We start from the raw sequence: 25,957 nt of genomic DNA, 5'->3' as shown, positions 1-25,957 counted from the left end.
GGTCCTGATCAGAGATATGAATGGAAAGTACTCCCTCAAGGGATGGCTAACAGCCCAACTTTGTGCCAAATTTATGTTGATAAAGCAATCCAGCCACTTAGAAATCAAAACCCTGAACTACAGATATTTCACTATATGGATGATGTGTTAATGGCACATAAAGATAAAAACACATTGCTAGAATGTTATGCCATGCTTACAAACTTATTAAAAAATTATAATCTAGAGATAGCAATAGATAAAGTACAATTAAATCTTCCAATTAATTATTTAGGAGTTCTATTATCCTCAACCATGGTCCGTCCACCAAAAATTCAAATACGAGTAGATCAACTCAAATCACTTAATGACTTTCAAAAGTTATTGGGAGATATAAATTGGATAAGGCCTTATCTAGGCATACCAACAGGAGAATTAGGACCTTTATTTGATATTCTAAAGGGTCCATCAGATCCAAATTCACCCCGCATGTTAACGCCTGAAGCTAGAAAGGCATTAAAAATCATTGAAACATATATGGAAAATATGCATTTGGATAGAATTGATATAAGTTTGCCTTTATTATTTATTGTACTACCGACAAAGAATATTCCTACAGGGGTATTTTGGCAAGAAGGTCCATTATTATGGATACATTTATCTTATTCTCCTAATACTATTCTTACTAGATATCCTGAGGCTGTAGGGCAATTAATACTCAAAGGAATAAAAACAGCAAAAGGAGTGTTTGGGATTTCTCCCAATAAAATTATTACTCCATATACTATGGATCAAATTGATGAGTTAGCTAATGAGTTAAATACTTGGGCAATAATCATGTGTAAATCTAGTGTTGCATTTGATAATCACTTGCCATCTAATCCTTTGTTGTCTTTTTGGTCTAAGCATCCTGTAGTTTTTCCAAAAATGACAAGAAAAACCCCTATCATAAATGCTCCAAATATATTCACTGATGGGTCAAACAATGGTACAGCAGCAGTAGTTACTCCTGATCAAACTTTTACATTTTTAGTACCCAAACAATCAGCTCAAAAGGTAGAGCTCAATGCAGTATTGCAAGCTTTTATGATGTTCAAAGATTCTACATTTAATTTATTTTCTGATAGTCAGTATGTAGTTAATGCTATCGTATCTCTTGAAGATGCTGGTAGGATTTCTCCTTCCTCTACTGTTTTCTCTTTGTTTTCTGCTATACAAAGTCTAATCTGGGATAGAAAGGATCCATTCTTTATAGGACATATCAGAGCACATACAGGATTGCCTGGAGCCCTTAGTTTGGGTAATGAACTAGCAGATAAATCTACACATGACATACATATTTTCTCCACAATAGAAGAAGCTATAAATTTTCATAAAAGGTTCCATGTCAATGCTAATACTTTACAAAAACGTTTTAAAATAACTAAAGAACAAGCCAGACATATAATAAAACAATGTCAAAATTGTGTGACATTTTTGCCACAAGTTAATCTTGGAGTCAATCCTAGAGGACGGATACCTAACCATATTTGGCAGATGGACGTCACACACTTGCCAGAATTTGGAAAATTAAAATATTTACATGTTACAGTTGATACTTCTTCTGGATTTTTGATGGGCTCCCTTCATCCCGGAGAAAAAACTAAAGATGTTATAGCTCATTGCTTACAAAATTTTGCCACTGTGGGTGTTCCTAAACAGTTAAAAACTGATAATGGCCCTGGTTACACTTCCAAGTCTTTTAAACAATTTTGCTCATCATTTGGCATTACTCATATAACAGGAATCCCATACAACCCACAGGGACAAGGCATAGTTGAAAGAGCTCATCAAACTATAAAAATGTACTTATTAAAGCAAAGGGAGGGAATTAGTAAGGGGTATATATCCCCCAAAGATAAACTTAAAATAACCCTTTTTACTCTAAACTTTCTAAATTTGGATTCATCAGGACTTAGTGCTGCAGAAAGACATATGTATCCGAAAAATGTACATAAGCCTAAGGTACTTTGGAAAGATATTCTAACAGGACAATGGAAAGGTCCGGACCCAGTCTGGAGTCGGGGCTCCGTCTGTGTTTTTCCACAGGAGGAACAGCAACCAATTTGGATTCCAGAGAGATTAACTAAAACAATTTCTACAGAAAAAGAAGATGATTTGACTCAAATTCATAACAGCTGATATCCAGAGTTCCAGCCTGGCTATTCTTACATCTGCGACAGTGATTTACCACGGTGCCTTTTTCAATATCTATTTTATTATTTGCATTTTTCCCACATCATAAAGTTTTATTTTATTTTATTTTATTTTATTCTATTTTACCTTATTTTTTAAGCTCATATAAACCTAGGTTAATGTTTTTCTGATCAGTTTTATTTTTTTGACTGTGTTTTATTTATTTATTTATTTATTTATTTTTAACTGTAAAGTTTTTAAACATTGCAATGGAGATTTCACCTAGCTATAGCTACAAGGCCTTTATTTACTATTGTCTTATATGTTCTATGTTATGTATGCTGTGTTGTGTTGTATGTCTGTATGTGTGTATGTCCATATTTCATTTACAAGGAGCGCTCATATATAAATAGATACTAGTATTCAAAAAAAAAAAATTTAGTCACGTGACTTATATGGTTTAATTTACTTTAGGTAAACAGCTGTTATTAAATTTTGTTTTTAAAGGTGGTTAACAGATATGTTTGTTTACTTTCACCTTTCCTTTTCATTATATTTCATAATTCTGTTCAGGATAATGTCTCTTTAGCAACATGGCCATAATTCCCATCTCCATCCCAGTGCCGGTGAAGACTAAGACCAAACTACAACTTTTATGATAGCTATCACTATAAACTGTATAAATTGATACATCAATCAAAATAACTCAATAAGACTGCTCAATCAAGGACTTAATTTACTTTGGGAGGAAATGGACATATTGATAGACTCCTCCAATTTGAACTGCTCAATCAAGGACTTAATTTACCTTGGGAGGAAATGGACATATTGATAGACTCCTCCACTTTGAACTGCTTACACAACTTGCCTGGACTATGTATCACCTGTATGCATTGTGCTCTATTTGTTGATACAGCGAACTGGTAGTGCTATATCTTAGCCGATGTGTCACCAGTGTTTCCAAAGGAGCCGTCAATTGGCTTGGTGTCGTGGCAATTCTGCGTCTTTCTCCCTTCTGCTAGTGATGGTCTGATTTTGGGGGCCAACAGAGGTGAGGCAAGAACCTCACCCCCCCACTGGCACCAAGGTTAAATTTGGGGGCCAACAGAGGTGAGGCAAGAACCTCACCCCCCCACTGGTGCATAGGCCTATTACACAGGTATGGCTATATACTGGACCGGTAGTCAGTGACGGGTATGATTCGGTTACAGTGGTATCAACCTAAGCCAGGAGACTGACGCAATAAGGTCAGTTTTCCCATGACGGGTAAGAACCATATGTGAATTGGACATACCTAACAGGCACGGTCCCTAGCCACATTTGCCTGTTGTTTATTTAAACAGAAGGGGGCAGATGTTAGGAGCCACAGCAAAAATATTGATACAGGCACCTTTGGATTTTATGACTGCCAGCCAGCAATTCACATTCATATGGTAATTGGACTCATGCTGTCTAGCTGGGCCCATTTTCAGGACTCAGGTTACTCATGTCACTCTTGTAATGGGAGAGTTCCCATTGGTTGGGAAAGGATGGTAGGAGGGTGTTCCGGGGGAAGGGGAAACCCCCCGGCTCAGGTAGAACACACACGTGGCGGACCCACCTGTTAGGGGACGCACACGGCCTCTCTCTAAATAAAACTTTGTCTCAGTTTGACTGGCTTGTGTTTTTGTGCCCAACCGGGTTGCAAGATTGCAAGCCCGCGTGCACTGACAGCTCAGCAGGGAATCGCTCAGCAGGGGTGCCGCAGGCAGTGCTCGGCAGCAGGAGCGGGACTCAGCCGGCCCGGGGCCTGGCAGTTTGCGGCAGGCTCTGTAGCCAGATGCCTGAGTGCTGTCTCAGCTCCTGCTCCAGTTCTGCCCTGGGCAAGCCTAGTGCACTAGCCCTACCTGCCTTCTTCTGTCAAGACAAACTCCTATGTGGAGCTATGATGGCATGTGGTGTTAATGATCTTATAAAGAAAAGGCTCAGAATTACCTGGTATGTAATGAAAATTTCAAATATTTTTAAATTATTTATTGTTATTACTATACCTACCTGGGAATCCAATTTCATTGGACAGTGAAACAAGGTTACATTTAGGAATGAGACAGGATGAGGTTCAAATCCTGAATCAACAATAATTTAGGGACATGACCCTTGGCATTATTTACCTCCCTCAGACTGTTAGCTATGGCTTAAATGAGGCCAAGTTTTAAGGCACAGAAGTGCTAATAAGATCAAATCAGATAAATGGAATCAGTGAGTCCAGTGCTTTTCTTTGCAGAGAGATAATGGACTGTCTTTGTTTTCAGACTTTCTCTGGCTACACTCATTGATATTTCATTAATTTTATATATCAAATTTAACATTTATGACTATATATTGAAAAATTTGGATTTAGCTCTACTAAAGCAGTAACAAATGAAAGGTTTTCAACCCCCTTACCAGAAACCATTCACTGAAATAAAACGATCAAAAAACAGTGAACAAAAAGACTGGAGCCAAGAAAATGGAAGACATGTGTGCTTAATGTGCTAAAGTTAGGCCACAGGTAAAGGGACATCAAAAAACTTTAGGAGTATATATATATTTTTTTTTTGAGTTTCAGGAGTCCAGCTTTTTTCTGTTTTGACTTTAATTGATGACAAAGAAGTAAAAGTGAAAACAAATCTCAGCAAGAGAACAAAAATAATTTATGAATTTCAAGATATCTTTTTACAAGAAAGAAACAAAGCATGATATTCATTTAAATGACATTCATTAAACTTTCTCAATGGCTAGAAAAGTTAACTAATAAAACCTTGAAGTTTGAACTTACCTCAACTTAATACACCTTGTTTTTTTTTAAAGGATGAGTATTGTAGATGGACACAATATTTTTATCTTTATTTATTTGTTTTATATGGTTCTGAGGATCCAACTCATGGCCTCACACATGCCGAGGCAAGCGTTTTACCACTGAGCTACAAGCCCAGCCCTCACCTTGGTTTTTAATCACGACTTCTTGGCAAGGTTTGAAATATGCAAAGATATATGTTACATGACCACTCACCAATGAGACATGCATCCCATTTTTCCAATGCATTTTGCTTGCATTCTTATTCCTCAAATGATGTAGCCAATTCATAATTTTTAATTTCAATATCTGCAGTGTGAATATCCTATTGATACAAGAAAAGTTTTAAACTAAAAGCAAAACACATCTCAAAACAAACAGTTCAAAGACTATTAACTTGTTAACATAAACATCACAAATTTAATCCAATTCTGTAATGGTCAAAACTCACTTGCTTTGTAGAAAAATATTGTGACTTTGTGGAATGTTCTGTTGATATTACGGGTTTGGAAGGAGGGCTTTTATCCTCCCGAGGTGCAACAACGTCAGTACTAGATGAAACATTTTGTGGCTCTAGGGACCCATCGAAGATCATCTGTGCATGGTAATGAGGAACTCTACCAACAGAGCCTGATTGGCATATGCAACAAGGGAGGAGGAGATGGTACGAGGAGTGGTTGTAGGCCTGGGCCTCATCATACAGGGTCCAAATACCACCCCCAAGTTTTTTGAGTTCATCAGGTTTTCTTCAGAATGCTCTACAACCCTGAAAAGAACAACACATAAAGTGTATGAGATTTGACTAATAGATGTCCTTAATGGTAATTTACTATGACTTGAGAAAACTTGGGCTATAGAAGACTACAAAACGTTTGTCAAGGGTCAAGTTTGGTGGGTCTAGGGAAAGAATCCTTTGTTTCATTACGATATTTACCACACACCAATCTGAGTTTCAGAGTACTATATTAGGATAAAATGCATGTAAGTAGAAGGAACTACTGAACTCAGTAGCAGAAGGAAGAAAAACACCTCTAAAAATAGCTCTATCCTTGTATGTGGGATATACTCCCCGTTTCTTATACTGGAAACTGAAATAGCACTGTCAGTTTCTCTCTCACTGCCCAGTTAGTTTTCTTTTTTAAAAAAATAATTTTTACCTAGAGATGGACACAATACCTTTATTTTATTTATTTATTTTTATGCAGTGCTGAATGTCAAACCCAGGGTCTCACATGTGCTAGGCAAGTGTTCTATCACTAGCCACACTCCCAGCTGCCCACAGTTAGTTTTCTAGCCTAGATGATTCTCTCTCCTGATAATCTCTCTGTTCTATTGCCACTATCAATGTTCTGGTTTTACTCTCAGCTTGTTATTTCTATGATTATCCAAAGAAATCTGTCTCTGCCTGGTTTAGCTATCAGGATGATACTAGATTCATCAATGGGTAAAAAAGCTGTGATATATATAGTGAATGGGGTAGTTTTGCTATTTGTCTTTCAGAGGATTCATCACTGATGCATAGAAATGCATTTGATTTATGGGTATTAATTTTATATCCTGCTACTTTGCCAAATTCATTTATTATTCTAGAAGTTTTCTGGTGGAGTTTTTTGGATCCTCCAAGTATAAAATTATGTCATTGGCAAAGAATGGTAATTTAAGTTCTTCTTTTCCTATTTGTATTCCCTTGAATTTCTTTCATCTAATTGCTCTGGCTAGAGTGGCAAGGATTATGTTGAACAATTTTTAGATGGAATGCTTCCAATTTTTCTTCATTTAGAATGATGTTAGCCTTAGGTTTAGCATAGAGAGCTTTTACTATGTTGAGGTGTATTCCTACTACCCCTAGTTTTTCTAATATTTTTAACATGAAAAGGTACTGTATTTTGTCAAATGCTTTCTCTGCATCAATTGATACAATCATAGGTTTCTTCTCTTTAAGTTTATTGATGTGATGAATTACATTTATTGATTTCTGTATGTCGAACCAACCTTGCATCCCTGGAATACACAACATGATCATGGTGCATTGTTTTTTTTCATATGTTTCTGTATGTGATTTGCCAGAATTTTATTGAGAATTTTTGCATCTATGTTCATCAGGTAGATATGGGTCTGAAATTTTCTTTCCTTGATGTGTCTCTGGCTGGTTTGGGTATCAGGGTAATACTAGCTTCACAGAATGAGTTTGGAAGGGTTTCCTCCTTTTCTATTTCATGAAATAATTTGAAGCCCTTCAAGATATAAATAGTTAAAAAACTGTGGTATATATATACAATGGACTACTACTCAACATTACAAGAGAATAAAATAATGGAATTTATAGGTAAATGGATGGAGTTGGTGAATATCATGAAGTAAGCCAATCCTCCAAAATCAAAGGCCAAAATTCTCTCTGATAAATAAATGTTGATACATAATTGGGTCTCTGGGGATGGAGGAACATTGATTGGGCTCAGGAGAGGGAAGGAAGAGGAGGGGTATGGGGTAAGAAGATGGTGGAACGAGACAAACATCATTACCCTAAACATGTATGACGGCACATGTGGTATGACTCTACATCATGTACAGAGAAATGAAAATTTGTGCTCCATTTGTGTACAATGGATTGAAAAGCATTCTGCTGTCATGTATAACTGATTTGAACTAATAATTTTTTTAATTTTTATTTTATTTATTTATTTGTATGTGGGGCTGAGGTTCAAACCCAGGGCCTTGCACATGCTCTTCTGCTGAGCCACAATTCCAACCACAAAAAATAAATTAAAAAAAATTAAAAAGGAGATCTTAATTGTCATAAAGGTCTAGCAGGCAAATCTGAATATATGAAATTCCTGATTCCAAGTTCTTTAGTGGGTATAGAAACAACATGGTCAACTAATCTGCCAGGTACATAAGATTTTTATCAAGTCTCTAGGAAGGGTAGCACAGTTCCTGCTACTGCTTGCTATATTGTAGCCTAATGAAATCAAATTTTCTAAATGCAAAATGCCTTCTTGTGTCTCCATGTCTGTTTCTCTCTGCCTTGTATGCTCTTCTGCACATTCACTACCAAATCATCACTCAGTTCTTAAAATCAGACACAAGGCCTTTTGTCTCTTCTGCTCTATTCCTACCCCCAAAAACTTCCTCTGCATGCTTACAAGCTGTGCACAGCTACTAGAAAAATGATGATGGTGAACTGTGGTTATATATCGATCGGTACCCCAAGAGGATAAGCCCACAAATAGCAGAAACCTTATATTTCCATCCTAGTTTCCCCAGCCAGAGCCTGGCACACAGGAAGCATCTGAGGGAACCATGTTTGCTGCATGAACATGTATTCAATGTCTCCCTCTCCCAATACATAATAAAAATATCCTAAAAATCATATTGAAAATCATAACACAACAATATAAATGTGCTGAATACTATTGCCCTGTTCAATTAAAAATGGCTAAGATGGTATAAAAATTCTTACCTCTTAAGATGGATGATAAGGTAATGTAGAGTGTTAAAATTGGACAGTGGCAATTGTCTTAGAAGGTCCTTGGTTTTGAGAAGAGTTTGGTTGATTTCCGTACACATATTTGGAGATGTGTTGTCTTCAGAGTTGTCCCTTTTGGTGTCCTGTTCTTGGTTAATATGTTGGATGACATTTGCAAGCTCCATAAATTCCTGGTACCACTGGAATAAAATCAATGGTTCTGGTAGCTAAAAAAACAAAATTATATTAAAAATACATTTGGGCTGAGGTTGTGGCTCAGAGGTAGTATGTTTGCCTATCACATGCGGGGACCTGGGTTTGATTCTCAGCACCACATAAAAATTAATAAATAAAATAAAGATATTGCATCCTGCTACAACCAAAAAATAAATATCTTGAAAAAATCTTCTGCCTGTTTTCTTTGTTAAAGTCAACTATAAGTGAGAATTACTCAAATAATTTAGCATGTCCCTTTAGATTAACAAAATTTTCTAAAGTCAATCTGTATTTATTGATATATTTTTCAGTACTGGAGATTGGACCTAGGACCTCAAGCATGCTCTGCAAGCACTCTAGTACTGAGCTTCATCCCTGCCCATAAAATAAAATATAGGTGTTTGGTAGAGAAGTGACTTAGAAAGCAAATCAAAATCTTGACTATAAATTATATTTATGTTAATAACAAATTAATAGATAATGAGTTAAATTCTAAACTTTAAATGAAGTTTAAGCTTTAAGCTTCATTATGGGATTTTAAAACTCTTCTTCTCTATCCTAAACACATTATATTCACATCTGCCCCCCAAATAGCATAATCTTCAGCTGTTTTACAGGAACAAACATAGAATAGTGAACAAAATCTATAAAATGAATCAGAAACCCATGGACTTTATGAGTAAGGGGTAAAAATATCAAAGTCCTAAAGGGCACAGATTTTACTTGGGCAAGAATGAAGATCAGCACAAGATAATATGACCTACAAAAACATACTGTCAACATCTCATGAAACTTTAAAATAGGCTGATTTGCCATGAATAGATCAAAAGAAGTAGTTCTTACAACAAATATCCACTGCCATAATGAATTTCAATGTGTCTACTGATCTACAATAGAAAATTCAGTGAACTGTTAGCTACCTGATGTCCTATAATATCTGTGGGAAGTTAAGGTGTTGCCCTGTGATCAGTTTCTATCTTCACCACTCTGGGATCTGAAGCAAGTCACATCACCTCTTGGAGCTTTAGGTCAATGAGTCAGATAAAGGCTACTCTCTAACACTATTGCAAGAATTGAGCACACTTTCCCAAATGAAAGTCTTACACATACAAAATTTCTCAACAGAATGCAAGTTGATTGTATTGGACCCAATTCATCTCCTCTCCCTGACTGACTAAACAATGTTAAGGATGACACATTATGAGACTTCCAGTAATTCAAAGGTATCAACCTCCATTTCTCAGATGGGGGTCTGTAGAATGTGATTAAAGGGTTATCAATGCTTTCCTGGGCTAACATTGTAGATCCAGCAATTTATACTTAATTTCTTTCCCTCCTGCAATTCCACTAAAATACAGTAGGCTCATAAGGACTAGGAAAATAGAGAAAACAAAAAGCAACAATTCACAAGTAGAAGAGCAGATGAATAAGTCCTGATGCAGCATTTCCAAGAGAACTGACCCTTTGTCACTCAACATGATTTTCAGAATCCTAAAGGGATGTGGACAATCACTACTAGGTCCTCTGATCTTGGCTTAGGTTGCAGGTGGGCCAGCTGAGAAAGCTTAGCTCTCTATAAAATCCTGTCTCCACTCCATGTACTAGGACAATATCCTTTCTAAAACTCTGGAAATTTTTTCTCTGGGCAATGGGAAACAGAGGCTCTCTGAATAGAGGCAATGCCAAACATAAGGTACAGAGAGGTAACTGTTTTAAAATGGGGATATGTTGGCTACATGCACACTGAAAGCACAGATCCTACAGTCTTAGTAACCCTGGCTCCCACAGTATTGGTACTGTATCTCTAGGCAAGGAAAAAAAAAAAACCTTTCCTGGGGGACTGGGGTTGCTCATGGTAGTGCACTCATCTGACATGTGTGAGGCACTAGGTTTGATCCTCAGCACCACATAAAAATAAATTAATTAATTAAAAATATTGTGTCCATCTACAATTAAAAAAAATGCTTTTCCAGGAGGATCACACCAGTGCCAGAACAGGGAACTAGAGACATGTAGTTAGGCTTATAGCAAACAGTCCACCTAGACCACTTTATAGTAAAGTTCAAAGTTTTTAAAAAGCCTTGATGTGTTCAAGTGCTTCCAAAGTGATTTGAAGTCCAAACTTTAACATAACTAGACACCATGAAAGACAAAAATCAAAATGGGTGGAAGAAGAACAAAATGAAGGTCGAAAATGATGCTGTCAATATGCTGGCAACAAGTCAGATATGGTGAAAAAGTACTGGAAATGCAACTGATCTAAATTGAGATGTGCTCTAAATGAGAAATAGATACCAGATTTCAAAGAAGAAGAGCTGCAATACAAATAAATAAATAAACAAAATACCTCATAATTTGAAAAACTAGATATTCAAAATGTTAAATGATATATTAAAATTCGCTTCACTTTATTTTTAATTTTTATGTTGCCATAGAAAATTTAATGTTATATATAAGGGTCACATTGTATTTCTACAGAGGTTAGAGGCCAAATAGAGAAAAGAACCCTTAATGAGAAAAATCTATGAATACCCACAATAAAAGAGCATCATATAATCATTTAAAAAATGTTATCAAAGAATAGAAAATCAGACTTCTTGAATATTAAAACATGATCTCACAAATGGAGTAATTTACTTATTCAAGAAGAAAAAGACAAGAAAATGTCTTAGAAAGTTTTTGAAGAAAAAAGAACAATAAAGAAAAAGTAAGGGAACTGGAGAACAAGTATGCTTGCCAAGCAAGTGCAAGACCCTGAATTTTTAATCCCCATGAGTACAAATAACAAATTTATAAATATTTATATGTGTGTTTGTGTATGTGCACATACACACACACACATCTCCAAACAAGAGCTTCAAGTACAAGGGTGGGAGAATGGCAATAAAAATCAAGAAAAGTTCCAAGAACTAAACCTGATGGAGCTCATGGAGTGGGCAGAATACTGGATGGAAACATATCCACATCAAAGTACATCATTATAAAATCTTAGAATAATGAGGGGGGTGATGACATAGTCTATACCAATGAAAAATATGAAATATAAAATATTTGTGGTCTTTGAATTTGATGGTAGGTTTAGAATAAAACTTTAACCTGCTGAAGGTAAAATTTTAACACTTCACAGATATCGTGTGAAGAAAATTCGGACAGATCTACTAAATGCCTTCCGTTTTCCAGAGCTTGACACAGTATTGCGATTTTTGCCTTGTTGCCACTGACTCGATAAATTCCCTGGAAGAGAAAAGAAAAACAGAATGCAATATTTTACTTTAGTACAAAGGGCTAAATGCAGACATCTAGACAGAGTTGCTATATCTACTTCAATTTTTATTAGTATTTAAAAAAATACAAGTTGAAGTCAAATAAATTAACATTTTCCAAATAAATGTGAATAAATTTAGTTATTACAAATAGAGAGTGCTGATTTTCTTAAAATCTCCTTTTCATTAAAACAAATCACAAAGGCATTTATGTTTTTAGAGTTTTAAGAGTATACAACATACTTGTAAACACAAGGCAGTCTTTTCAATTTCTAAAGTACACATTTTGATTATGAAAGGAATGCCATCTGGCTCCTTTTTGGCAACACAGGACAATTCTGCTCCAAATAAGTGTATTTTCCCCCGAAGTTTCCGATGTCCGCAAAGGATGGTTAGGTTTGCCATGCATTTTTTATGGCAGACAAGAAGACACTATAAGAAAATGATATTTGAAAACTGATTGACTCACCTTAAAATTATTCACAACTAAGAAAAGTACAGGCCGACTAATAACGACAAAAATAAGTTAAAAAGTACTATTTGTGGTTTGTGAATTATATTTAACAAGAAAACTACAGAAATAAACTGTGGGACTTTATTAAACATGTACTGGCAAGGCAGGTGTGATGGCATATGCCCATGATTCCAGCTACTTGAGGGGTTGAAACAGGAATTTCACAAATTGAAGGTCAGACCAATCTAGCAAGAACCCATTTCAAAACACAGTTTTAAGAAAGAGTAGATGGGCTGGGGATGTGACTCAAGCTGTAATGTGCTCGCCTGGTGTGCGTGGGGCGCTGGGTTCGATCCTCAGCACTACATAAAAATAAAATTTAAAAAAAGATATTGTGTCCAGCAAAAACTGAAAAATAAATATTTTAAAAATCTCTGTTCCTCTCTCTCTCTCTCTCTCTCTCTCTCTCTCTCTCTCTCTCTCTCTCCCTCCCTCCCTCCCTCGCTCTCTCTTTCCCTTCTCTCTCTCTCTAAAAATATGGCATGTGCAAGACCCTGAATTTAGTTCCCAGGAGTACAAACAACAAATTTATATATATTTAAATGTGTGTTTGTGTGTGCACACAAACATCTCTAAATAAGTAAAATCATAACCAAAAAAAGTATATAGCAAAAGAAAAAATTGTGATTACAAAAAGATCTTACCTCTTCGCATTTAAGACCTCCAAATATGACAATGTGTTCACAGTATCTACATCTTGCTGCAAATCTCCATTTTCTGAACTTATGGGTGGCAGCTGCTTTTGCCATTAATGATTGCTGAAATGTTCCAAGGGAGCTGGGTCCTTACAACAGAAATGTTAGTATGTAAGAAGGGTAAAATGACAAAAACATATACCACATGATATTGTACTTGGAATAATTTTTAGACTTTGAGATTACTTATATACTACAAAAAGCTATTATTTTGCATTTCTAACATTAAAAAGCATCTCATTTATTGATCTCTTATAAAACACACATTTTTTTCTTTTTTTATTTACTTATGACAGTGGAATGCATTACAATACATATTACACATATAGGGCACAATAGTTCACATCTCTGGTCATATACAAAGTATATTCATACCAATTCGTGTCTTCATACATGTATTTGGCATAATGATGACCTTCTCATTCCACAATCATTTCTAACCCCATGTTCTCTCCCTTCCCCTCCCACCCCTCTGCTCCAGAGTCCTCCCTTGTTGCCCCTCCCTACCCCACTATGAATCAGCCTCCTTTTATCAGAGAGAACATTTGACATTTGTTTCTTTGGGCTTGCCTAGTTTCACTGAGCATTATCTTCTCCAACACCATCCATTTATCTGCAAATGCCATGATTTTATTCTCTTTTATTGCTGAGTATATAGGATTTTGGAAGAACCCTGCACATTTTTATGCAGAAATTAACAAGTTGATTCTAAAGTTTATATGAAAATGTTAGAGATATGGAAGAGCCAAAGAAATTTTAGAGAATCTAGACTGCTTGACTTTACAATTCACTGTAGAGCTACAGGATTCAAGCCAGTGTGCTTTTGGCCTAGGAAGAGACATGCAAATCAACAGAATAAAATAGAATTCAAAGAAGACTCTCTTGTATTTAGTGAAGCTATCTCTTTTTTAAAAAATCCATTTAATTTTTTTGTAAATACATGTCAGCACTGGAATGCATTTCAACTCTTATTACACATACAGAGCAATTTTTTTGTATCTCTGGATATAAAGTATGTTCACGTCAGTTTATGCCATTATATATGTTCTATTTTTTGCATTACAATTCTTAATACATATATATATACCACAATTTCATATCTCTGTTTGTATATAAGGTATGTTGACACCCATTTCAAGTCTTCATATATGTACTTTGTATAATGATGTCCATCACATTCCACCATCCTTGCTAATCCCTTTCCCCCTCTTTCCCTCCCACCCCTCCCTAGAATTAATCTCATCCTCCCATGCTGTTCCTCCCAACTCAACTATAAGTCACCCCACTTATAGCAGAGAAAACATTTGGCATTGTTTTTTTGGAATTGGCTGACTTCATTTATTTTTTATTTTTTTATTGGTTGTTGAAAACATTACAAAGCTCTTGACATATCATATTTCATACATTAGATTCAAGTGGGTTATGAACTCCCATTTTTACCCCAAATACAGATTGCAGAATCACATCAGTTACACATCCACATTTTTACATAATGCCATATTAGTAACTGTTGTATTCTGCTACCTTTCCTATCCTCTACTATCCCCCTCCCATCTTCTCTCTCTACCCCATCTACTGTAATTCATTTCTCTACTTGTTTTTATTCCTATTCCCCTCACAACCTCTTATATGTAATTTTGTATAACAATGAGGGTCTCCTTCCATTTCCATGCAATTTCCCTTTTCTCTCCCTTTCCCTCCCACCTCATGTCTCTGTTTAATGTTAATCTTTTCCTCCTGCTCTTCCTCCCTGCTCTGTTCTTAGTTGCTCTCATTATATCAAAGAAGACATTTGGCTTTTGTTTTTTAGGGATTGGCTAGCTTCACTTAGCATAATCTGCTCTAGTGCCATCCATTTCCCTGCAAATTCCATGATTTTGTCATTTTTTAGTGCTGCATAATACTCCATTGTGTATAAATGGCACATTTTTAATCCATTCATCTTTTGAAGGGCATCTGGGTTGGTTCCACAGTCTAGCTATTGTGAATTGTGCTGCTATGAACATCGATGTGGCAGTATCCCTGTAGTACGCTCTTTTAAGGTCTTCAGGGAATAGTCCAAGAAGGGCAATGGCTGGGTCAAATGGTGGTTCCATTCCCAGCTTTCCCAGGAATCTCCATACTGCTTTCCAAATTGGCCACAACAATTTGCAGCCCCACCAGCAATGTACAAGAGTACCCTTTTCCCCACATCCTCGCCAGCACTTGTTGTTGTTTGACTTCATAATGGCTGCCAATCTTACTAGAGTGAGATGGTATCTTAGGGTGGTTTTGATTTGCATTTCTCTGACTGCTAGAGATGGTGAGCATTTTTTCATGTACTTGTTGATTGATTGTATGTCCTCCTCTGAGAAGTGTCTGTTCAGGTCCTTGGCCCATTTGTTGATTGGGTTATTTGTTATCTTATTTTTTATTTTATTTTTTTGAGTTCTTTGTATACTCTGGATATTAGGGCTCTATCTGAAGTGTGAGGAGTAAAAATTTGTTCCCATGATGTAGGCTCCCTATTTACCTCTCTTATTGTTTCTCTTGCTGAGAAAAATCTTTTTAGTTTAAGTAAGTCCCATTTGTTGATTCTTGTTATTAACTCTTGGGCTATGGGTGTCCTATTAAGGAATTTGGAGCCTGACCCCACAATATGTAGATCGGAGCCAACTTTTTCTTCTATCAGATGCAGAGTCTTTGATTTGATATCAAGCTCCTTGATCCATTTTGATTTAACTTTTGTGCATGGCAAGAGGAGGGGATTCAGTTTCATTTTGTTGCATATGGATTTCCAGTTTTCCCAGCACCATTTGTTGAAGATGCTATCCTTCCTCCATTGCATGCTTTTAGCCCCTTTATCAAATATAAGATAGTTGTAACTTTGTGGATTAGTCTCTGTGTCCTCTATTCTGTACCATTGGTCCACTCGCCTGTTTTGGTACCAGTACCATGCTGCTTTTGTTACTATTGCTCTGTAGTATAGTTTGAAATCTGATATCGCTATACCTCCTGATTCACACTTTCTGCTTAGAGTTGCTTTTGCTATTCTGGGTCTTTTATTTTTTCATATGAATTTCATGATTGCTTTATCTATTTCTAAAAGAAATGCTGTTGGGATTTTGATTGGCATTGCATTAAACCTATAGAGAACTTTTGATAATATCGCCATTTTGATGATGTTAGTTCTGCCTACCCATGAACAGGGTAAATTTTTCCATCTTCTAAGATCTTCTTCTATTTCCCTCTTTAGGGTTCTGTAGTTTTCATTGTATAAATCTTTCACCTCTTTTGTTAGGTTGATTTCCAAGTATTTTTTTTTTGAGGATATTGTGAATGGGGTGTTTTTCCTCATTTCCGTTTCAGAAGTTTTGTCGCTGATATACAGAAATGCCTTTGATTTATGCATGTTGAATTTATATCCTGCCACTTTGCTGAATTCGTTTATTAGCTGTCATAGTTTCTTTGTAGACCCTTTGGGTCTTCTAGGTATAGGATCATATCATCCGCAAATAGTGATAATTTAAGTTCTTCTTTTCCTATTTTTATGCCTTTAATTTTTTTCGTCTGTCTAATTGCTCTGGCCAGTGTTTCGAGAACTATATTGAATAGAAGTGGTGATAGAGGGCATCCCTGTCTTGTTCCAGATTTTAGAGGGAATGCCTTCAATTTAAAGAAGAATTAATACCAATACTTTTCAAGTTATTTCAGGAAATAGAAAAAGAGGGAGCTCTTCCAAATTTATTCTATGAGGCCAACATCACCCTGATTACGAAACCAGACAAACACACCTCAAAGAAAGAAAACTACAGACCAATATCTCTAATGAACCTAGATGCAAAAATCCTCAATAAAATTCTGGTGAATCGGATACAAAAACACATCAAAAAAATTGTGCACCAGGATCAAGTAGGATTCATCCCTGGGATGCAAGGATGTTTCAATATATGGAAATCAATAAATGTTATTCACCACATCAATAGACTTAAAGATAAGAACCATATGATCATCTCGATAGACACAGAAAAAGCATTCGACAAAGTACAGCATCCCTTTATGTTCAAAACTTTAGAAAAACTAGGGATAACAAGAACTTACCTCAACATTGTAAAAGCTATCTATGCTAAGCCTCAGGCTAGCATCATTCTGAATGGAGAAAAATTGAAGGCATTCCCTCTAAAATCTAGAAGGCTGACTTCATTTAGCATTATCTTCTCCAACACCATCCATTTCCCTGTAAATGCCATGATTTTGTTCTTTTATCATGCTGAGTAGTATTCAATTGTGTATAATTGCCACATTTTTTTATCCATTCATCCACTGAAGGACATCTAGGTTGGCTCCACAGTTTAGCTATTGTGAATTGTGCTGCTATAAACATTGATGTGGTTGTGTCCCTGTAGTATGCTGTTTTTAAGTCCTTTGGGTAAAGTGAGAGAAGAGGAATAGCTGGATCAAATGGTGGTTCCTTTCCCAGATTTCCAAGGAATCTCCATACTGCTTTCCCAACTGGCTCCACCAATTTGCAGTCCTACCAGCAATGTATGAGTGTACCTTTTTCCCCACATCCTCGCCAACACTTGTTTTTGTTTGTATTCATAATAGCTGCCATTCTGAATAGAGTAAGATGATATCTTAGAGTAGTTTTGATTTGCATTTCTCTGCTTGCTAGAGGTGATGAGCATGTTTTCATATATTTGTTGATTGATTTTATATTCTCTTCTGAGAAGTGTCAGGTCAGGTCCTTGGCCCATTTATTATTTGTTTGTTTTTTTTTTTTTTTTTTTTTTGGTGCTTAGGTTCTTGAGTTGTTTATATGCCCTAGAGATTTGTGCTCTATCTGATGTGTGAGAGGGAAAAATTTGCTCCCAGGATGTAGGCTCTCTGTTCACCTCACAGATTGTTTCTTTTGCTGAGAATAAAATTTTTAGTTTGAATCCATCCCATTTATTGATTCTTGTTTTTAATTCTTGTGCTATAGGGATCTTATTAAGAAAGTTGGGGCCTAATCCCACATGATGAAGATTAGAGCCTTCTTTTTCATCTATTAGATGCAGAGTTTCTGGTTTAATTCCTAGGTCCTTGATCTATTTTGAGTTAAACTTTGTGCATGGTGAGAGATAGGGGTTCAATTTTATTTTGTTGCATATGTATTTCCAGTTTTCTTAGCACCATTTGTTAAAGATGCTCTCTTGTCTCCAGGGCATGCTTTTGGCTACTTTGTCTACTATAAGGTAATTGAAATTTTGTGGGTTAGTCACTGTGTCCTCTATTCTGTACCATTGCTTTACCAGCCTGGTTTGGTGCCAATACCATGCTGTTTTTGTTACTATTGCTCTATAGTATAGTTTAAGGTCTGGTATAGTGATATCACCTGCTTTGTTCTTCCTGCTTAGAATTGCTTTAGCTATTCTGGATCCCTTATTTTTCCAGATGAATTTCATGATTGCTTTTTTCTATTTCAATGAGGAATGCCATTGGGATTTTGATTGGAATTGTGTTAAACCTGTATTATGCTTTTAGTAATATGGTCATTTGGTGATATTAAGTCTGCCTATGCATAAGGAAGGTAGATGTTTCCATCTTCTAAGGTCTTCTTTTCATTTCTCTCTTTAGGGTTCTGTTGATTTCATTGTATAGTTATTTCACCTCTTTTGTTGATTCTCAAGTATCTTATTTTTTTTTCAGGATATTGTGAATGGGGAGTTTTCCTCATTTCCTGCTAAGAGGATTTGTCACTGATATACAGAAATGCTTTTGATTTATGGGTGTTGTCTTTATATTGTGCTACTTTGTTGAATTCATATACTATTTCTTGAAGTTTTCTGGTGGAGTTTTTTGGGTCTTCCAATTATAGAATCATATCATCAACAAATAGTGCTAGTTCAAGTTTTTCTTTTCCTATATTTATTCCTGTAATTTTTCATCTGTCTAATTGATCTGGCCAGTGTTTCAAGAACTATGTTGAATAGAAGTGGTCAGAGAGGGCATCCCTGACTTGTTTCAGATTTTAGAGGGAATGCTTTCAATTGTTCTCCCTTTAGAAAGATATTGGCCTGAGGCTTAGCATAGATAGCCTTTATAATGTTGAGAGATGTTCCTGTTATCCCTGGGTTTTTTAAAACAGGGATAACGGGAACATATCTCAACATTATAAAGGGGTGCTGTCTTTTGTCAAATGCTTTTCTGTATGTATCAAGATGATCATATGATTCTTATCTGTAAGTCGATTGATGATGAATTACATTTATTGATTTCTGTTTGATGAAACAACCTTACATCCCTGGGATCAATCCCACTTGGTGCACAATCTTTAGGATATGTTTTTGCATTGGATTTGCCAGAATTTTATTGAAGATTTTTGCATCTATGTTCATTAGAGATATTTGTCTGAAGGTTTCTTTCTTTGAAGTGTCTTTGTCCGGTTTTGGAATCAGGGTGATATTGGCCCCACAGAATGAGTTTGGAAGTACTCTCTCTTTTTTCTATTTCCTGAAATACATTGAAGAGTGTTGGTATTAGTTCTTCTTTAAAGATCCTGTAGAATTCAGCTGTGTAGCCATCCAGTCATGGGATTTTCTTGATTAGTAGTCTTTCGATGGTTTCTTCTATTTCCTCACTGGATATTGGTCTGTTTAAGTTGTGTCTATCTTCCTGAGTCAATCTGGGCAGATCATATAACTGAAGGAATTTTTCAATGCCTTCACTGTCTTCTATTTTATTAGAGGATAAGGTTTCAAAATAATGTCTAATTATCTTCATTATTTCTGAAGGGTCTGTTGTGTTATTGCCTTTTTCATCACATATGCTAGTAATTTGAGTTCTCTCTCTCTCCTTCTCTTGGTTAGCATGGCTAAGGGTGTGTCAATTTTATTTTATTTTTTCAAAGAACCAACTTTTAGTTTTGTCAGTTGTTTCAATTGTTTCTTTTGTTTTGATTTCATTGATTTCAGCTCTGATTTTAATTATTTGTTGCCTTCTACTGCTTTTGGTGCTGATTTGTTCTTCTTTTTCAAGGGCTTTGAGGTGTAGTGTGAGGTCATTTATTTGTTGACTTTTTCTTATTTTAAGGAATGAATTCCATGCAATGAATTTTCCTCTTAGTACTACTTTCATAGTGTCCCAGAGATTTTGATATGTTGTGTCTGTGTTAAGTCTAAGAAATTGTGTTATTGAACTCTATAGTTTCTTTATTTAACTTTTGTTTGGAAGATCTGTCTAGTGGTGAGAGAGGTGGGTTAAAGTCACCCAAGATTATTGTGCTGGGAGGTCAATTTAACTCTTGAACTTGAGAAGAATTTGATGAATATACCTGCACCATTGTTTGTGGCATATATATTTATGGTTGTTATGTATTGTTGGTGTATGGTTCCCTTGAACAGTATGTAATGTCCAACTTTATCCCTTTTGATTAGCTTTGGTTGAAGTCTACTTTATTTGAAATGAGTTTGGAGACCCCTGCTTGCTTCCTCACTCTATGTGAGTGGTATGATTTTCCCAACCTTTCACCTTCAGTCTGTGTATATCTTTTCCTATCAAATGAGTATCCTGTAGGCATTATATTCTTGGATCTTTTTTAAAAATCCAATCTGCTAGCCTATGTCTTTTGATTGGTGAGTTTCAGCCATTAACATTTAGGGTGCCTATTGAGATATGGTTTGTATTTCCAGTCATTTTTGTTTATTTTTGTTACTTAACATAACTTGGTTTCCTCTTTGATTAGTTTTTCTTTCAGTGTACTACCTCCTTCTGCCGGTTATCATTGTTTTTCATTTCCTCTTCTAGAAATATTTTGCCAAGGATGTGTTTTAGTGTTGGTTTTCTAGCTGTAAATTCTTTTAACTTTTCTTTATCATGGAAAGTTTTATTTCATCTTAAAATCTGGAGCTTAGTTTAGCTGGATACAAGATTCTTGGTTGGAACCCATTATCTTTCCGGTTTGAAATATGTTGTTCCATGATCTTCTAGCTCTCAGGGAATGTGTTGAAAAATCTGCTGTAATTCTAATTGATTTACCCCTATAAGTAATCTGATTCTGTTCGCTTGCGGCTTTTAAAATTCTCCTATTTCTGTATATTGAGCATTTTCATTATAATGTGTCTTGGTGTGGGTCTGTTGTGATTTTGCACATTCATTGTCTTGTAGGCTTCTTGGATTTCGATTTCCATTTCATCCTTCATTTCTGGAAGTATTTCTGATATTATTTCATTGAATAGATTTCTCATTCCTTTGGTTTGAACCTCTGTGCCTTCCTCTATCCCAATGACTCTTAAATTTGGTCTTTTTATGCTATACCATATTTCTTGGCTTTCCTGCTTGTGGTTTCTTATCATTTTTGTTGTGCTGCCTACATTCTTTTCAAAATGATATACTTTGTCTTTGTGGTCGGATGTCCTATCTTCTAAGTTGTATACGCTGCTGGTGATGCTCTCATTTTTGTTTTTAATTTGGTTCATTATTTCTTTCATTTCAAGGATTTCTGTTATATATATCCTCAATCTCCCTGTAGAGGTCATCTTTTGCTTCTTGGTTTTGTTTATGTAGCTCATTGTTAAAGTGATCTTTCACTGTCTGTATTTGTTTTCTAATGTCTTTTTCGAGATTCCAAAACATCTGAATAATGTAAATCCTGAAATCTTTCTCTGTCATTTTTTTCTGCTGTTTCTGATAATTCTTCTAATGATGCATTGTCTTCAATTGTTTGTGGTATTTTCTTCCCTTGCCTTTACATGTTGCTGGTATTTCTTTCCTGCTCTGTGGGACTGGAGTGTTATTCTTTTTACCCTATAGATTTGTAGTGCTCTTGTACATTCCAAGATCCCTTCTTTGTGGGGAAGGACAATGTTGACAGTTCCCAATATCAACAATACATCACCTATGTGTAAATTACTGCTATTAAGACATTTATACTCTCCATGTCTAGTAATATTAGATTCAATTATAATTTAAAATATAATCAGTAGTTTCATAGAAGATGTACACTTTCTTCTGGTGGTGGACAGAGAACTGGAGGTCAGGTATCTGACGTTATGTTAAGGGCGAAAGATGTGAGGGCAATGGATTAATATAACTTAGGAAATTTGGAGAAGAACTCTAATCAAGAGGGTTAGTAGCAGGGAATAGACAGGAGGTAATTTAGGGGAGACAAGTATGTGGGAGGATAGAATGCATAAAAACAAACACATATATGTGTTTAGAAAATTACAAGAAGTAAAAATAGTAAAAATTAGGAGGTTGAAAGAGAAAGAGAGGGAGGAAGAAAAACAAAAAGGAAGCAAAAAAGAGAAAAAAGAGAGAGAGAGAAATTTAAAAAAGAGGGGTGGCTTATGCAATTCCTTTTTATTATATTATTCTGGCCACTCAGTTCTATTTCATGAAAAGTTCTTGGTTTCACATATGTTGGGGTTGTGAGGACCAGAGGAGGATGGGTAGAGGAGAAAGAAAGAGGATAAAATGGAAGAGAAGAAAACAAAAAACAAAACAAACAACAAAATACTCTCAGAGTTCCCTTTTCTTCTCTTCTTTTTCAGTAGGTAGAGTTGTCTATTCCAAGCTTGGTTCTCTGCCCTCAGGGTGGTGTAGGTAACCAGTGTGAGAAGACTAAAGCTCTTCCTCTCTTATCTGGGCTTCCCTAATCTTGGTCTCTCTGAGTTGTTCCTGGGTTTTAGCCCCCTCCCCTCTCTTGCTTATCAGGTCTCAGCTGGGGGACCTCACACCCTCCACCTTAGGATTGCACCAGGTGGGCAGCGTCCTGGTGTCACTGCGCTCCTGTTCAACTGAGAGCTGATTTTGTGCTGATAGTTTCTATACTGAGTTATCACAGCTGGGGGAGGGGATTTGGAACCCAGGTACCTGTTCAGTCACAGATCTGGCTGGTAACCACACTCACCAAAGATGGTGAGAAAGGTGGAGAGATTCCTTTTCCCAGTCGGGGTGTCTGGTAAGGTGGGGAGAGCTGGGATGTCCTCGTGCTGTGCCTAGAATGCGGTCTGGGGACCTGCGTGGGAGCAGAGCTTCCTCTGGAGTTCTGCCACTCCGCTGAGGCGCTGAGTTGGTGTCTCTGCTTCCCCCTTGAGAGTCGCGCCTGTGCTCAAACTGTAGGCTTTTGTACGGAAGCCTGGAGTCTCACCTGAACACAGAGGCTCTGAGTTCTGCTTGGTGTTCGCAGCTCTGGTGGATTCTGCGAAAATCCGCTGGATGGTGTCCTGTCACATGTGCTGAGATGTTGTGTTCCCTCAAGGCAAGACCCTGAGCAGGAGAAGCCACCTGATAGCTTTCTCTGATTCAGGCACAGAGCAGCTTGAAGCAGGATCTCCTCTACTCTGCCACCTTGGATCCCAGAAAACTGATTTCTGACAGAGATGCCAAAGTAATTCCGTGGACTTTCAATAAATGGTGCTGAAATAACAGATATCCATAATGTGAGGGATGAACCTCAAACCTTATTTCAGCCAACTCTAAAATGAACAGGAACCACACACCTAAACATACAACCTAACACTATCCGTCTTTGAATTCAGGGTTATGAAGGGCAGCTGCCTATTTTTATAAATAATGGATGTTTTAGGAACACAGCTATGTTGATGTATTGTGTATAATTGCTTTTAAGGATTATTAATTATAATGGTAGTAGAGATAAAAGACTATTCAGGTGTTGATAATTTTTGAAACTGAGGTTGTATACACAGAGTTCAAATACTGTTTGGACTACTTTGATGCCTGTTTGAAATTTCCCAGAATAAAAACTTGTTTTTGTTTTTTTAGTCTACCTTCAGATCTACTCTGGGCTATCTCAAGATCATCCCCATAAGCTCCGTCACTCTCCTTCCCATTTCTCTCCAGCAAGGCTCAACCAACCCTAGAGTCCCCTGAATGTCCTATGGAAGCCAGCCATCCATTCTAACATGCTAAGCACAAATGTGACATCATGGTGGTACTCAATTAATATTAGAGAAATATATTATAAGTAAAATTATGGACGGTTCTGTCTGCATACACCCTGAAGTTGAAACTGAACTTACCCTTCCCTAACACTTCTATAAACATGTTAATTAGCTCCTACCTCTTCCTTTCAAAGGAAGACTATGGGGCTAGAGTGTAGTTCAGTGGTAGAGTGCTTGCCTAGCATGCCTGAAGCCCTGGTTCAATATGTAACACCACAACAAATAAAATAAAAATGAAGACTGTGACATTTGAAAACTTTCTCAGCAATACATCCTGAAACTTACTTCAAGACAAATAAAACTCTTATCAAGGGAGGCATTATTGCTGAATATCTGCTCTATGAACAAGGTGGCTCATTTCCTTATCACATAATAATAAAGACAATTAATAAAACACATACCACTTTCCACAGAAAAGACCAGAATGTGCTCCCAACCTTTATCAATGCCCTGGATTCTTTACACACATGAATTATCTTTATGTGTGTGGCTCATCAACATGATGAAAGTGAATGGGAAATTAAAAAGAAACAGCAAACCAACTACTCTTCAAAGCTTCAAAGCACAGCTATTGTCTGTGACTTGTTGTCTCAAATCAAGTGGTTCTGGCTTGATTTGAGACACCTGCACATTCTGGCCACCTACAGAGCTCTCTTTCAGATTCCTCAGTGACTCTGAGCACATGGCTACACTGTCAAAGCAGTGAGATCCTGGTAGACATTAGAGATAATCAGCAATTCTGTGCAGGAAGCCCCCCCCCCATTTCTGTGCTTATTAAAGTTACCCTTTACTTTCAAGCTCACACAAAATTATCACTTCATTCCCTCCATTGAAAATAATCATTCCTTTGGCTCTAGTTTTTGGTTATTGTATTCTGCCACTCATTAAATGGAAAGGTTCTACAGGGACTCTGGCTAGCATAGATTAAGATCCTGCTAAATTTTCAGAGTGAATGCTGAATAAATTATAATAGATAGGAATCAAAATCCTTCCAGAATCCCTTCTGAGAATCATCTTTGTTCAATGGTAGTACTAACCCCCTGGGACAAAGAGCAGTTGTAAACGCCCACATTCCTAGGTCAAGGGCTTTTACAGGTGGGAGGTGAAGGCAATGATAATCGAGAGGTTGTTCTATTTTCGGGAGGTGGAGTGGGCTAGTGTTACCCTACATTCACTGAATAGTGATTCTTCAACTCAGCCAAACTTCAATATCCTGCCAACTTGGGGGCTGAAACTTTTCTACCTGGGCCCATTGGGATTTCTTCAAATTCAGTCTGAAAGGTTTTATCAAAATCATGAGACCAGAGCTATAGGTATTGTCAACCTAAGGAGACTTAAGTGTCACTGTTCCTCACTTGCACAATTCTTCCAAAAAGGTAGCATTTCTAAGTAGGTATTTCTGGCAAACTGCTTAAAGAACTCACTGCAGAGAAAAGGATCTAAATTTCAAAGACACACATATATATGTATAATGTGCTGTGATTTATTTACTCATCCTAAATACTCACCTTCACATTTAATTTTGAATTCTTTTTCATGAAGAGGGAGACCCCTACATCCAAACGCAATAAGGAGGTGAAGTGAACCCAAAGAGGAAAAGAACAAAGCTTATATAGAACAAAAAGCTGCCTGCAGTTTAGAAATGGTCTTGGAATATTCACAAAACACCTAACACTCCTCCCTTCCCCCAAAAGATCCAAAGAACTCAGGGGATGTCAAAGATCCAAATGACTCAGTGTGGAACCCTATCCTTGGTCTCTAAGGCAGGGACAGTAGTGAAAAAGTGAAATAAACCAGCACCTGTCTGACTCAAAGGAAAGGACAGTCCTGGTCCACTTGGTTTTCACAGAAGGGGGGCGACTTCTGGAACACCAGATTTTTATCATCGACAGAGTCTTGGGGCATCCTG

At 36.7% G+C, this 25,957-nt stretch overlaps 1 protein-coding gene across 1 annotated transcript in view; it reads right to left on the bottom strand.

Annotated features, from left to right (window-relative positions):
• LOC144249266 (rho GTPase-activating protein 29-like) overlaps positions 1-25,953 on the bottom strand; it is a 31,293-nt gene extending 5,340 nt beyond the window's left edge. The window contains 10 exon segments of the mRNA XM_077791557.1: positions 5,186-5,294; positions 5,421-5,572; positions 5,575-5,735; positions 8,430-8,662; positions 11,748-11,885; positions 12,158-12,346; positions 13,073-13,205; positions 22,995-23,200; positions 23,235-23,503; positions 25,872-25,953. Coding sequence (XP_077647683.1) covers positions 5,186-5,294; positions 5,421-5,572; positions 5,575-5,735; positions 8,430-8,662; positions 11,748-11,885; positions 12,158-12,346; positions 13,073-13,205; positions 22,995-23,200; positions 23,235-23,503; positions 25,872-25,953 — 1,672 coding nt within the window.
• Between the last annotated feature and the right edge of the window lie 4 nt (positions 25,954-25,957).

This window comes from Urocitellus parryii, chromosome 11 (genome assembly GCF_045843805.1).
Source record: "Urocitellus parryii isolate mUroPar1 chromosome 11, mUroPar1.hap1, whole genome shotgun sequence".
Lineage (NCBI taxonomy): Eukaryota > Metazoa > Chordata > Mammalia > Rodentia > Sciuridae > Urocitellus > Urocitellus parryii.
This window is presented reverse-complemented; position numbering and strand designations above follow the sequence as displayed.